General features: G+C 34.9%; 1 protein-coding gene across 3 annotated transcripts in view; it reads right to left on the reverse strand.

Annotated features, from left to right (window-relative positions):
- Nucleotides 1-517: 517 nt before the first annotated feature.
- Nucleotides 518-14,006, reverse strand: part of USP12 (ubiquitin specific peptidase 12) — a 34,820-nt gene continuing 21,331 nt past the window's right edge. For all 3 annotated transcript variants that reach the window (XM_064645411.1, XM_064645412.1, XM_064645413.1), the window contains exons 5-9: nt 9,874-9,950; nt 9,608-9,691; nt 7,000-7,197; nt 5,178-5,256; nt 518-3,171 (exon numbers count right to left, since the gene is read on the reverse strand). In XM_064645411.1, coding sequence (XP_064501481.1) covers nt 3,070-3,171; nt 5,178-5,256; nt 7,000-7,197; nt 9,608-9,691; nt 9,874-9,950 — 540 coding nt within the window. In that variant the 3' untranslated portion in view covers nt 518-3,069. The remainder of the gene's footprint in view (nt 3,172-5,177; nt 5,257-6,999; nt 7,198-9,607; nt 9,692-9,873; nt 9,951-14,006) is intronic.

The following is a 14,006-nucleotide window of genomic DNA, read 5'->3' on the forward strand; positions in this document are numbered from 1 at the left end:
TCATACAAGGATACCGTAACCAGCTGCACCTTTTTCTTCTGATGCTGGACTCCTGTTCTTTGTCAGTCTCTCTCTATGTTAGTGTGGGAAACACTCCTATTTTTCTTTTCTTCTGTATTTCCTCCCACATGGTGGTGATCCAGGAAATCCCTTAGGTAATTTGGAGGCATATTTTGTAGCAAGATACACTTTTTTTTTAAGGAAACAGAAGTCCAGAAAGAACGGTATTTTGAAACACTCCCTTCTTCTCTATCTCAGAAACCAATGACTTACTAAAAAACTAACCCCAGAGACTCACATCACCCAAAATATGGCTGCCATTGAACGGTTTTCGTAACAACATATTGAGTACGATACATAATGCAGAGTATATAAACACACTTCACTTTCCATAGCTCAGGGCAGTCAGCTTAATACAGGAAGTTCCAGATACTTTTTCAGTTTGAAAACACTGCAAAGCACAAAAGGCAGCTGACTGACTGACTGACCATTAGGGCTCCACAAAGGATACAGTACGTATCTTTAGAGAACATACTTTATTTAATAGAAGTTTTTTGCTCCAATATACAAAATAAAGGACTGTAGTCCCAATTAACATTTACATAGTTACACAGCAAATAATTCCACCATTTACAACAACTGATAACCTTCCCACACTCCTCACTGTATTACAGTCAAGAAAAATTCCTATAATGTTTTACATACCAATCAGTTATATTTCATATTTCTCCATCTCTTTTAACTTTTTTTTAACTTGCAGTTTCTGATATCAGTTAAATTAAGAACTTACAATTATTTCAGCTGCACTAAAAGAAAAATGAAATACATAATTTGGAATACTATCTCAAAATCCTATATAAAATAAAAGTCATTATCTTATAAAAATACATAGCAGGATTAAAACCAGTGAAACAACAAAGATGTTTTAAATTTTGTTAGAGTATAAAATATTTAACAACTAGCCTCAGTTTCTAACTACAAACAAACAAAAAAAAAAAAAAAGAAGGAAAAAGAAGATAAACCATTTTAAATTAGCAAAAAGTAATATGACAGTTCTTTTGCAATACTGTACCTTAAGTATGCAAAGGAATTCATCCTTCTAACATGCACTGTTATCCAACTGATTTACCCCCTTAACCCTTTTTCTACTGAAAGCCGAAAAAAGGTTTTAACGTTATTTGAATCCTTCAAGAAAATTCAATCATATTTTTCTGCATCTCCCACAATATTTAGGCTTTACTTTACAATGCTGGTAGATTAATCATGGTACATTATCTTCTATAAAAGAATTCTAGCCAAACCAAGGCATTAGAAACTCTGCATCTTACAAAAGCAATTTGTTACAGTATGACAGTTGCTAAATAGCCCAATTTATTTAGTGACCCTGTTAAAGATTTGTTCAACCGAGTGAATAGGTGAAGTCATTTCCTGAGCTAAAAGATACAGGTAAGTAAATAGTCAGTTATAGCAGCAGACAGGAGACATTCTTTTTAAAAGTTGTAACAGTATCGATAAAATAATGTTAGAAAATTACAGTAATGTAAAAATCACTAGCTGAAGAGGGAGTGACAAGGACATCCAAGACCTGATTGCCATAATCTGGAATGCACATCCTATGACCTTCCAGAAATTACATTCAGCTACTGTCAGACAATGTACTCCTAAGTGAAGAATGTCAAATCACAACAGTTCACATTTCTTACAGATCAGGTGTTTTGTCAAGATTTAATTGTTAATGCTGTTTCACAAACCTAAAGCAAGGTAAACTGCCTAGTTTCAGAAATTTTCACTCTACAAGTCTTAAGTATAATTACTTTTAAAGCAATGTGGTATCTTCAGGCTCATGAAATTCCAAGCCTATTTCTTCTTATTACTCAGACATAATTTAATGTTTAACAGAAGCTGATCCATTTTTTGGAGAGGAAATAATATTCTTAAAATTGTTTACTTTGATCCAAATCACTCTAATTTACTTAGCATATGAACCATTTACAAATTATCAAAGAACTATAAAGACCAGTATACCACCACTGCACCACCACTTTCTTACAATATGCATTCTTAAAAGTCTTCTATGTCATAACTTGATCACTTTTTTTCATTCATTAATGAAAAGAGGATATTCTAATTTTATTAAATAAAGTACCTCAGTTAGATACCAGTTCCTCCAGAAGGAAATCTCTCTCCTGTGTTATTAATTTTTTTCAGATATTGTAGGCATCGTCTTTACAATTTATATTGGCTCTTCTTAAACATAGTTATACTTAAACATAATTAGTTTTAATTCAAATTAATATATAAATTTCCAATACTCATTAGAAAAAAAGGACAATACACAAGATCCTAAGTTACAATAATTTATAAATAAAAATAAACTATTACAAACTAAATCCTTCCCCATACGGAGATTAAAAGCCATAATCTTGACTGATTGTTCCCGATCATACATTATAAATAATGTAAGCTTCTTCAGAGAAGCAAAACATACTTGCCTCCCTGACACCAGTTTACACCTTCAGTTAAACTACTACCATCAAGAAGGCAATTGTGTTGGGCCCAGATATATCTTCTTGCTTACATGTTAACCCTCTGATCCTAACCTTTTCAAACTTAAGCACAGGAAACTAACTTCATAAAGAATCCTTTACCTTTTATACATAAACTGTGTATAAAATACAGATTTCTTGTGCTCCTACTGCACCAATCTGGCAGTGCAGTTAGAACCTGATTCAAACTCCAATGAAGTCCGTGAAAGGTTCTCCGTGGCTTCAATGGGCTTTGAACTAGGATCACAGAGACAGTATTATCCAAATGAAAGCTCCTGCAAGAGTGGCTGGTATCTCTCTTTTTGCTTATGGGATGCAGTGGAGATGTGTAGTCAGCATGATACCTGAGCAAATAAAATGAAAATGATACGAAAGTTTTAAGAACCCCAAACTCTTTGCTTAGTTGTGTGCAAACTGTGCTATTGCCCCTAGAGATCTCTGCTTTCTGTCTCTTCAGTGCTTGCTCCATTCCAGGATAGAGAGGATGTGAGACACAAAAATCTCTTTTCACTACAGTTCCCCCTCAGTCCCGAGACTGATAGAAGAGGATGTAACCAGACTCAGAGTTCTTTGAGATGTCTGATGTCAACCCGTAGAATTCTTCAATAGCTTGTGCATCAATTTTCTGTATGTAAAAAAAAAAAAAACCACAAAAATTTTAAAGTAGGAATATCTTGCATAATATACACATAAAATTAAGTTCCACCCTAAAATAATAAAATCCAAATAATTCTTAAACTTTTTATGTTTTGGCTTCCCCTCTGCCACCAACTGCACAGAGAGCAGCAGCTATATATGTTTTATATATAAATTTTTAAGTATTAAGTGACCTTACTGTAAGTGCAATCTTTATGTGCATTGCTTGCACAAATTTCACACAGAGAAATTTTAGAGACAACAATATCCTACTGAGACTTTTTATCAATATGAAGAATGCAAATACAAACTACCATTTCTAACTCTAAGCAGCACAATCCAAACAAGTGCAGAGGAGAATAAAAAGGCGGCAGAGAATGAAGGCTAACTTTTTCTATGTTTTTTGCACAGACTGTTTGCTTGTGATACTGTTAGCTTAGAAAGCCTCCTATAAGCAAGATTTAGAGTGAAAAATGGAAAACTTCTGTTGAGAAGGTGAAGAGTGTTGTCTGGTTCTGTTATTTTCAGCTATAAAAGAAACTGAAAGCAAGCTCTCTCTTGCCACATTTTAAATAAAAGGGAATTGGGGTACAAACTATAAAAAGATGAAGAGATAAGTTTTCTTTCGCTTAGCTAGATTTTACTTAATCTCATTCCCATCACTTGAAATAAAACCTCTCTCAAGAAGGAGTGAACTATTTCAACTTGATGAACTATGGGCCTAAATGTTAATGAGACGGTTTAGACTTAAGAACAAAAGGATTCTTTCCTTTCTCTTCAGATCAGTTACGAGAAAAAAATATACATTACTGCCAGGTGTTACTGATTTGGAAGTAGAGAGATTGTCCCTGATGTTTCTGTGGAGGGCTAAGGGTTGGACTTGATAATCTCGTGGGTCCCTTCCAACTCAGCAGTGACTGTGAATGATGTGATATGCTACAGCCCTCTCTCTTTTCACTGGAGGAAAGTGAACTTTTGACCTTATCAAGACATTTCAATTTACTGTGTATCTTGCTAGGACGCAGAGGCAATCCTTTTACTTTCCCAACAGCTTTGTGTATTTCAGTGTTTGCCTTTTCCCATGTGAAAAACTGTCCATAATGTGGCATGAGAGAACTCTTCCATACCTTTGACTCATGCTGACAATTAACAATGTAAGTCCAATACCTGTTTCTTTTTTTTTTAATTATGTGGTTCTTGTGTATTGTAAGGAAAATGGAAACGATTAATTTTATAGATTTAATTAATACAAATAAAGTCATGAAAAGCACTTGGACAGCACAATCATACTTCTGTTCATGCACAAGCACAGAAAAGGGAAAAAAAAGGAAGATGACAGAACAATACTCTCAGTAAAGAATAAAAGATAACTGATGAAACAGAAAGTCAAAATGGGTGAAGGGAATTCTGCTATTCCAAATTAGTTTTTTTTCTTTTTTTTCCTATTAAGAATAATTCCTGAAAGCATGGCTAATATTAGCAAGTATACCACCAAAAGCAAAAGGTTCCTGCTTCAGGGGTTAACTTTTAAATTTTAGGGTAAAATCTCAAAAATCTGCCTATTTTATATTTGTTGCACCTTTATTCTAAACAATCTGGGATACTTGATAAAACAGACTAACAGACTAATCTATTCCATTAAATCATAAGCTCCTAGAAAGTATGAACAAAGGACTTGCTACAACAAATTGTCCTCAGAAAAAACTGCAGTAAAACTAATTTATCTGTATCTTCATTTGACATGCCTTCTGGCCACAGAATAGCTTATTAAACAAAGGTGGAAGATCGTGGTCATAAACAAAGGCGCTTCTTTTAAGTGTAAAACCCTAAATGCAATTCAAAGAATTGTACAGTCAAATTGTAAGGGACAGCTCTGCACTCACAGTTATTGCTCATTTAGATTGGGTTGAAACCTCTTCTCATTAGCATTCCCAGTCATTTTACTTTAAGTAAGCATATACACGAGGGGGTTACAAGCAATTTGGTTGTGCTTACCTCAACAATATCATCATCAAAAAGCAACCAAAAATCATGACTCTTCACTATTGCAATATAATGTCCTCTGTTAGGGCCACTGTAAAATAAAATTAGAAAAGAACACAGACAATAACACATATGTATGTAGAAATGTATTTCATTTAATTTTTTTTTTTTTCTTGTAGAAAAGCAATACTTAACAGTAATTAAAATGGCTACCACTACAATTTCTGTTTGGATTTTCTCCCCCCCTCCTTTTTTTTTACTGTCCACTTACATTATCTTCATAAGGTCTTACTTACCTTTATATTTAATACTATGCTAAAAAAAGGATTATAATTTCAAATGAAGAATAAGCAGCACAGGCATTGAAAATACAAATGAAATTTTAAAAAAGAGACAGAGAAGTGAAATCAAGAAAACATCCAAGTATTTCATAGAGAACAGATCCCAAACTATTTCTGATCTTCAGAAAGAAAAGGCCATAGAACTGCTCCTCATCTACATGAATCTCTTTATCTGGTCCACTGTAAGCAAAAACTGAATTAAAGTGGCAGTTTAGAAGTCTCAAGAAGCATAGCAATGAGAAGGGCCTCCAATTAAAACTATTATAATGCTCAGCTCTTCCATTATGGCAGACAAGGAATTTCTCCACAGTTGTGATAGAAAAAAAATCCACCAAAACTTTAGTGTCTTATTTCTCATCATGTTTCAAGTAAGGAAATAATACACTTTCTGAAACAGCTGAACCTTACAACTGATAGTGGACAACTAGTTAAAGCAGTTCTGGAACTGCCCCAACCGGCTAACAGCGCTCATACAATTTTTATGTCCAGATCAGGGAGGGAAGGTTGCCATCTCTGAGGGACATGCCTGTGTACCAAATCACTAACACAACAAAACCATGGTTCATCTCCTGCCATGGCTCTGAGAATGGAGAAGTTACCAAGACTGCAGCTCGAGTGAGGGAGACAGATAATGGTCAGAACAGTCAGAAAGAATTTTCCTTATAATCCAGAACAAGAGTGTCCCAGGAAACTAGGGCACAAAGGCTTGTTTTCCAAAACTGTCCACAATTGGCCAATTTGAGGTCTAATTATCTTTACTCTCTGCTCACTGCGAGAAAACTGATGAACTGGAGCAAATCACCCAAAAATGTAGTGAAATCAGCATTCCCAGTCATGAAACTGAGCCCAGTGCAACCTAACCTAATGTCAGTTAGCCCTGCTTTGAGCTTTAAGTGGTTGACCTCACAGTATAAATTATTCTGTGATTCTACATGTCCAATTGTAATTTTCAACTTTGGGGCTTTCATCTACTCAAATAAGCAGCTTGTAGAGCAGCCTGATTTTAAGCCTTGAAGCCACAAGAACATTTGTTGAATATAACAAAATCAAATACAAACCTAGCATCATATTTTGAAAGCAATAAAACAAATCAATCAACAAAACTCATAATATATGGATATATTTCAGAAAATGTTGCTTTAGCTTTAAGAAAAATACCCACCCTAAAGGAAATGCTTGATAAACTAACAATGCTTTCCTTCCAAAGGAACTTCTTCTTTTAGAAACTGTTTTTTTAAACATAATTAAGTTCATACAAAGATCTGTGATGTGAAATACAGTTATCACTTTTCACAATGAACTGTCACAGCAACAAAGACATATGTTCTGCAAGGACTGGTAGCTTCTCCCCACAACACTTTTTTTCCTAAGAAACTTTTCTTTTACGAGTTCTTTAAATACTATTGATTTATAGGATACTGGGTGCTTGGTGTTGTTTCTTTAAACATAGTTAGGCTTATACAAAAATCCCTTGCTTAAAACATAGTTATTACCTTCCACAATGAACTACCACAGCAACAAGGTCATACATTCTGTCAGGATTGGTGGCATCTCCTGAGGTGTTAAATAAACGAAGCTCTAAAGGAAAAACTACTCTATAAGAGAGTTTTGTATATCGATGGAGCTGATCCATGTATTTAAATCTCTTCAAATGGAGAGCTAGAATCATAGGCAGCTTTTTTACTTTCATCCTGAAAAAAAAGAACCAAACAAAAAACCCAACTGTATTTTTAATATTCATCCAAAACATTCAGTCAGCATCAACAAATAGGAAACCTATTGTACTGAAGTCTTTAAAAATTCTGCAACCATTAAAAGAAACTCAAATAATCAGCTGTTTAAAAATAAGTCCTGTGTTGCTAAACTAAAGGGGAATTTTTAACAAATGAGAGAATTGAAAATATATTTAAAACAATTAACTACAATATATAAGAACAGCCATGATGAACTCACATAATAATTTAGATCACATAGCACAGAATTCAATTTTTAAATGCATCTACCCATAGCTTTCCTGAGTTCCCAAAAGCAAAACCTAGATCCCACTTGCTATACAGTGGAGGTATTGCAACAGAGTTGTTTCAGCTGTTCCAGCTGAATTTCTCAGTAAACCAGCCAAGTCAAACAAGCTTTTCAAAATAAGCTTTGTTACACCACTTTGTCACATAAGTATTACCCCAAATCCTCCTATCAAGCCATTCATTTTAAATTGCCAAGGGATACAAATAGCCCAGTGTTATACAGCTACCTCCTACTACCCAAACAAGATAAGGCTGTGCTCTAGCACAATAATTTTGTACAAATGTTGCAGCAATGTTTTACAGCAGTCAAAGCCAGAAAGTGATAATCTAGTTTTACTGAGGGCTCACTGGCCCCTTTCCCTAGTTTGAGGTATTGAGATCTCACATCAGTGCCTACAAACGCTCCTCAGCCAACCATAGCTGGCCTGGCAGCAAACACAGACTTCCACCCTTTGGGCAATAAATTTGCCCATACTAACAGAACCTCCAAGCTGAGTGCTCTGCTTCTTGGCACAGCCAACTGCCTTAGATCAGCACAGTGATGAATTTTCCCAAGTGCTTTCCGCCCCGACACATAGCTCAAAAGTCTCAACAATAAAGCCCCAGTTTGAGACATGTCTACTAAGACCACATTTTCAGAATGTCAGGAAGTATGTCTGTACAAGACAATCCTTTTTCAAAAGACAGTAGACTGTGAACAAATCCTTGAAAACTCACTTTTCTTCCCTTTTTCTCATTAAACTGAGACTGACAACAACCTGTAGGAAACTCTGCTAGACTCAAATTTTCTCCATGCCCACAAGAGAACTACGAAATAAAAACGACTGGAGAGGGGCAGAAAGATGACAGAAGTAACTATTTTTAGGGAGAGTTACTTTTTATTATATTATGACTATAATTTCTGCTCTAGTCCTTTTTTTCAAAATTAAATCCTCTCCTTATAATGCAACTGTTTTTGATAATAGGAGCTCTTTCAATGGTGAAGAAATTTGGTACACCATCTTTGCTAGTTGAGTAGACACCAACACAGATAAACTGTGTTATAGAGATACAAGAAAAATATGACTGTAGTGAAACTGAACTTAAGCTTCACATGAAAACCAAAATATAAACAATCAAAGCTGTGTTTTGCCAAGGAAGTGCCTACAGTACAGGTTTATGTCAACCCAGCTTATACTGGTCAGGGATTACATAATCCACCACACAGAAAAAGAGCTAAAGCAACAGAAAACAACAGGCCAGACCCGGATTCCCAACCTAATAGACACCAATTTGTAAGCTTAGGCAGCATGTTAAGGCAGACTTGGGAGATGAGATATGCAAAAGCTGTGTGTTGAATCTATGGTAAACCAAATAACCAGTATCAGTGGTATAACCAGCAGAGCATGTCAGTGTTCCCACTCCTTCAATCAAATACTTTCTCAGATAATAAATGCCACACGGTGCACAAAATGAGAGATTTTTCAAATCTGTGAACAAGACTAGAAGAATTATTAGGCAAACAAGAATTGTTTTTAAACATAATGAATTTCAGGCTTCCAATGGAGCTTCTGATGATTTTCAGGAGCACTGTCAAGCAGAAGTTTAGCACGACTAACTAAACACTTTTAAGAAATCAGAAACTCAGCTAACAAAAATAGTTACAAAAAACGCTATCAAAATGATTCTTTCAGCAACTGGAAAAAAATATTTTATTTTCAAGACAAAATCAGGTTTAAAAAGTCACATACAATCCATGACTTTTCATCATTGCCAGTAGTCTTTGTTTAGTCACTGGCAGTTGAACTTGGCTTTTTAATTCATTTTTGGTCTTAAGACCATTCTTTCTCTCATTTGTAAAATAAATAAGGATCAAAGGAGTGCCCAAATACTTTACATGGATTCTCATTACTCATGGAAATAGACACATTGAATTCTAGCAAGAGGAATGCAACCAAGTTATTCTTAAGTGGAAGAAGAGTGAGGAAAATTAAGGGAAAAAGGATGTTCTCTCCCTGAGACATACACATACAAAAGGAAATACAAGAGTATTTTCATGAAATGCATGGGTTATTTTTTTCCTTCCCTATGTGTGATGTACCTTTTATGCGCTTCTTGCTTACTGCGACATTCTTCACAGTAGTACTTGTATTCACTGCACAGAGTTTCTGTATTGCTGAAACCCCTGAAAAAAAAAAAAGCTATAAATACTAGTTTCTTATATGAGTTATTCAAATAAATGTACAATATAAACATAATTTTATACACTTAAATCTATGTAAGATAGAACTGTGAGCTTCTAGTTTTATGTCCTGCTTTCCAGGTAACAGGTCAATACAAATTACAAAAATTCAGATTTTTGTCTACCTTAAACAGTGAGTGATTGAAGTATTCTGCTCCACATCAACTGAAAGGTCTAAGAAGTCTTCATCTTTGCTGCTTACCTGAATGAAAAGAAGAACCAGCAGAACACAATTAAAACAAGTTATACTGATTTACCTGTTTTTCAGTGTACCATTTTCTATTGATGGAATTAATCTTCTACCTTATAACATCCTTTTAAAATTTTTGCAAGTGGCTTTTCTGTTTCAGAGATTTGCTAGATTTCTGCTTCTGATTTTGTTCAGGAAGAGGGAAGTGTATATGTGTCTGTGGGTGTATATCACACTGTGATTTCAGCTCAACAATATTAATACCAAGTTTCTTCTAGACCTCACTCTTTTAGAAAGAACAGAATCTCTGGGATTCTTCTATTTAGAGCACTTCCCTCCAATTGAAAGTTATGTATTTGCATATCATAGTGTACCTAATAAAGAGCACAAATATTTTGAAGCCTGCTCCTGGCTAGATTCATACTCTGAAATGAACAGCAGACAGTAAATTTCGTGAATGAGAGCTTGGGGCTTGGTCTGATAGAGGTAGAATAATGCATAGTCAGTTCTCTAAAAAATGCAAGAATAACAATTAAGCAAACCCGAAAATTCTAGAAGAAGAAAATAAATTTCCACCACAAATCCTGACAAACGATGAACAAAATCCACAGCTGCTCTGAAAACCAACTATGTTATTAAAGTTTCAGGAAATAGCGATCTGCAACCTTAACTTTTGTCTGCTAGCGTGTCCTCTCTGTGTCTAGAGATACTCAATGTCACTGATGAAATGTCTTCTGCCTAGGTACAAAAATAAATGCTTTTAGAAAAGATGCCTGGCTGCAATTTCTTGATTGAAAGCAGGAAAAATGAAACAGCTACAGGAGAACTAATGTAAGTTGATCTTTAAAACATACAGGGTTTATGTTCCCTTTTCAATTCAGAATAAAAAAAACTGGAAAGTTGTTCTCTGATTATCAAGAGATGAGACACACAGCTCCTAAGGTGCCATACACGGAAAAAAAAAAAGGATAAAAGCAGATGGTCAAGATAACCATTTTTGAGAACTGATACCATAGGGCAAATCCAAAAACTTAAGAAATTAGGTTGAAAGCTTCTGTTAATATCTGTGAGAGGACTGGCCAAGGATTCCTCCCACTGTTCTGTACCTTGTCTTTCCAAGAGTAAGTGTGCATGTAAAAAAATGCCAGTATGCCAGGACACATCATATCTACTGCATCATTCAGTGCTATGTTTATACTTCTGTACAGATCACAAAACATATATGGAAAACTTCCAATATATTTAGAGTGGAAAAAAAAAAGCCACCCGCATCTTCAGTGTGCTGCACATTTCCTGTCTTCAGGGATGTACTATGGTTTAGTTGTGTGGACAATTCTTCAAAATATGCCACGGCAAACCACTTTTGGAATTATCAAACCTGAATTTGTAACACTAAGAACTCTGGTGGGAATCATCTTAGCCTAGGGATTAAGAACGGCTCAGAAAAAAAAATCAGTTATAGAAAATACTCTTGCTGCTGCAGTCTTCAGCTAGGACAGATGGAATTAAGGAGTCATGTGATCAGTGTTATTCAGACATGCAATTAGATAATTCTTCCTCTCTTGGTCTAATCAAAGAAAATTCCATGAAACAATACAGATTTCACAGGCAGTTTTATCCCATGCAGAAGCTGTAGGGGCAGAGAGAATATGGACAAGAAGAAAGAGATGTGTTGGACCTGGTTAAAAAGAGATTGGCACTGAAAACAGAAGTTTGCAAAAGGAGTATTTCCATTCTCTGTGATAACAGTGCCTTAAAAAACCTCTCTTAGGTTAGCCAGTCCACTGTGCACTTGGGTCATGAAGAACCATTAAAGGCTTTATTCTAAGAATAGCCAAGTGGACTTTTTTTCCATTTATGTTGATAATTTATGATTTGCTTTCCTTAATTTTTAAGTTTCTTTGAACATTAGTACTTGAACAGATTTTTTTAACATTAAATCAAAAAGTTTTAATTTTAAAAAAAGAAGAGAAAAAAATATAAAAAAGCCACTCTCCACTCTTACCGCCCCCCATTCACTCCTTCTGTAAAGGTGCTCTTTCAAATCCACATCACTAAGACTCAATCAACATCTAGACTACAATCACCAATGCTCAGTCATCTATAGAATTAAAAAAGATGGCCATGATCAGAAAACCTCATCACTTGCAGAATCAAGGCCTGATGTGTTCAAAAAGCCATCTGAGTACTCCTAACAGGAGCATTTGAGTAACAGTGAAGAATTCAGATGTTCCGGTGTTCTGGCTAAAGGGGGTGGTAGCTGTTCTCACATCAAGGACATGATCTGCATTCACAAAGCTCAGCTGTACTCTGATGGCCAAAGCTGCACAGAACAGAAAGCTCAGAAGGCTGACACTCAGAATCTGCTATTTCTTACAGTTTGGAATTTTACTAGCAATGTGAATCAGCTCACTTGCAATAGAGCTTTTGCAGCTGTAGACTCGCATGTGTGCTAAGACACAAAGTAGTTTTAAAAGAAGCTGAAACAAAGGACATTATTTATCTTAGTTTTAAGAAAAAAGAGAGCAAAAGAAAACAGGGGCATAGTCAAGGTTTCTATAGTAAGAAAGAGCACTGAGATTTTCCTTATTGCCTCCTCTCAGTCCCAAATGGAATTGAGCCAAAGATTTTTATGCATTGAAGAGTTGTTTGGACACAAGAACAAGACCATCACCTGGAGAAAAACATTACTGATACGTATGGTGCTTTTGACCCAAGACAATTTCCTGGTTTTGTCTGTAGAAGTAGTGGCCACATTTAGCTGTTTCAAATTTAATCTTAATGAAGTCGATTACATTATTTTCTGGCTTACTGTTATTACTCCTTAAACTGTGAGAAAAATCTGTAAAACCAATTAACTTCTAAATAATTTTTAGCAATTAGCCACAAAATTTCCATTCACTTCAACATACTGCCTCTATCAAGGAAGGGTGAAAGCATTATAACAAGAAATCACATTAAAAGCATGTAAAGACAACTTACAATCTCTTTTGTAACATATTCATTTAATAGCATGCCTTGTTCCACAAGATAAAACTTTGTTAAGTGCATCTATGTTCCTTATATTCCACTGTCCATACTTAAATAGAAGATAAATCTTTAGCCAGCTATTTTTTATCTTTAAGATGGGCTAATGAACAATGCTTCCTGGAAAGATGCTCTTTCCTATAATCAGGACAATTAAAATTAGAATAAAATTTTGCCATGCTCATTTAAGGAACATTGAGTAGGTTTGGCCAGTTGGAATATAATCACTGTCACTTTGAGCAAAGATATATTATGCTTTACATATTTAAGTATGCACTAAATTCCAAATTTAAATTTAAAATATGCTAAGGTTATTGTCTTATCATTAATAAGCACTAATTCATCCACTTTTGCTATGTAATCTTCTACAAGAGCTATATCCAAGTACTCCTGACATTTTAAGTTATATTTCTAAACACAGAAAGAATCTAAGTGCCAACAGCTCTTAATAAACATTAAGAAACCCCATATATTCACTGTATTTGACAATAAGACACCAGTCACAATAATATTACTTATTTAGTGCATCCAAAAGTGCTCATGTTCAGGTAGCTGTGTTTTAATTAGATACAAGCTGATATACTAAATAGACAGAAGCTGATAAAATAGCTTCCAGATTATTAGGGTTTGGAAAGATCCTAATAATCTAAGACCCAATGTATATTAAAACACTGAATTTTAAGTTCAACTGTCCAAGGAGGCACAGTGGCAAACCTATATGGTGCATCTTGTTCAGCAATACCTAATAGAAAAACAGAACTAATCAATGTTAGTAAAATTCTCAAAATTGTGACAGGCCTGATAACAAATAAAATACACTGGCAAAGACCATTTTAAAATTGCATTAAAGACTGCGCCTGGATCAAAATTCTGACAGCAGTGATTCATTATGCCACAGTGAAGAAAGGTAGTGATGTCAGTCATGTGAAAAGACTAAACTAAACTCACATTTCAAGAAGAAGAAAAAAAAAACAGTTCAAGAACTAAAAGAGAAGCAATTGACAGTTGCCAAGAAATACGCATTAAGGAGGGAAAATCTAC

The sequence above is a fragment of the Pseudopipra pipra genome, chromosome 2 (genome assembly GCF_036250125.1).
Source record: "Pseudopipra pipra isolate bDixPip1 chromosome 2, bDixPip1.hap1, whole genome shotgun sequence".
NCBI classification, from domain to species: domain Eukaryota; kingdom Metazoa; phylum Chordata; class Aves; order Passeriformes; family Pipridae; genus Pseudopipra; species Pseudopipra pipra.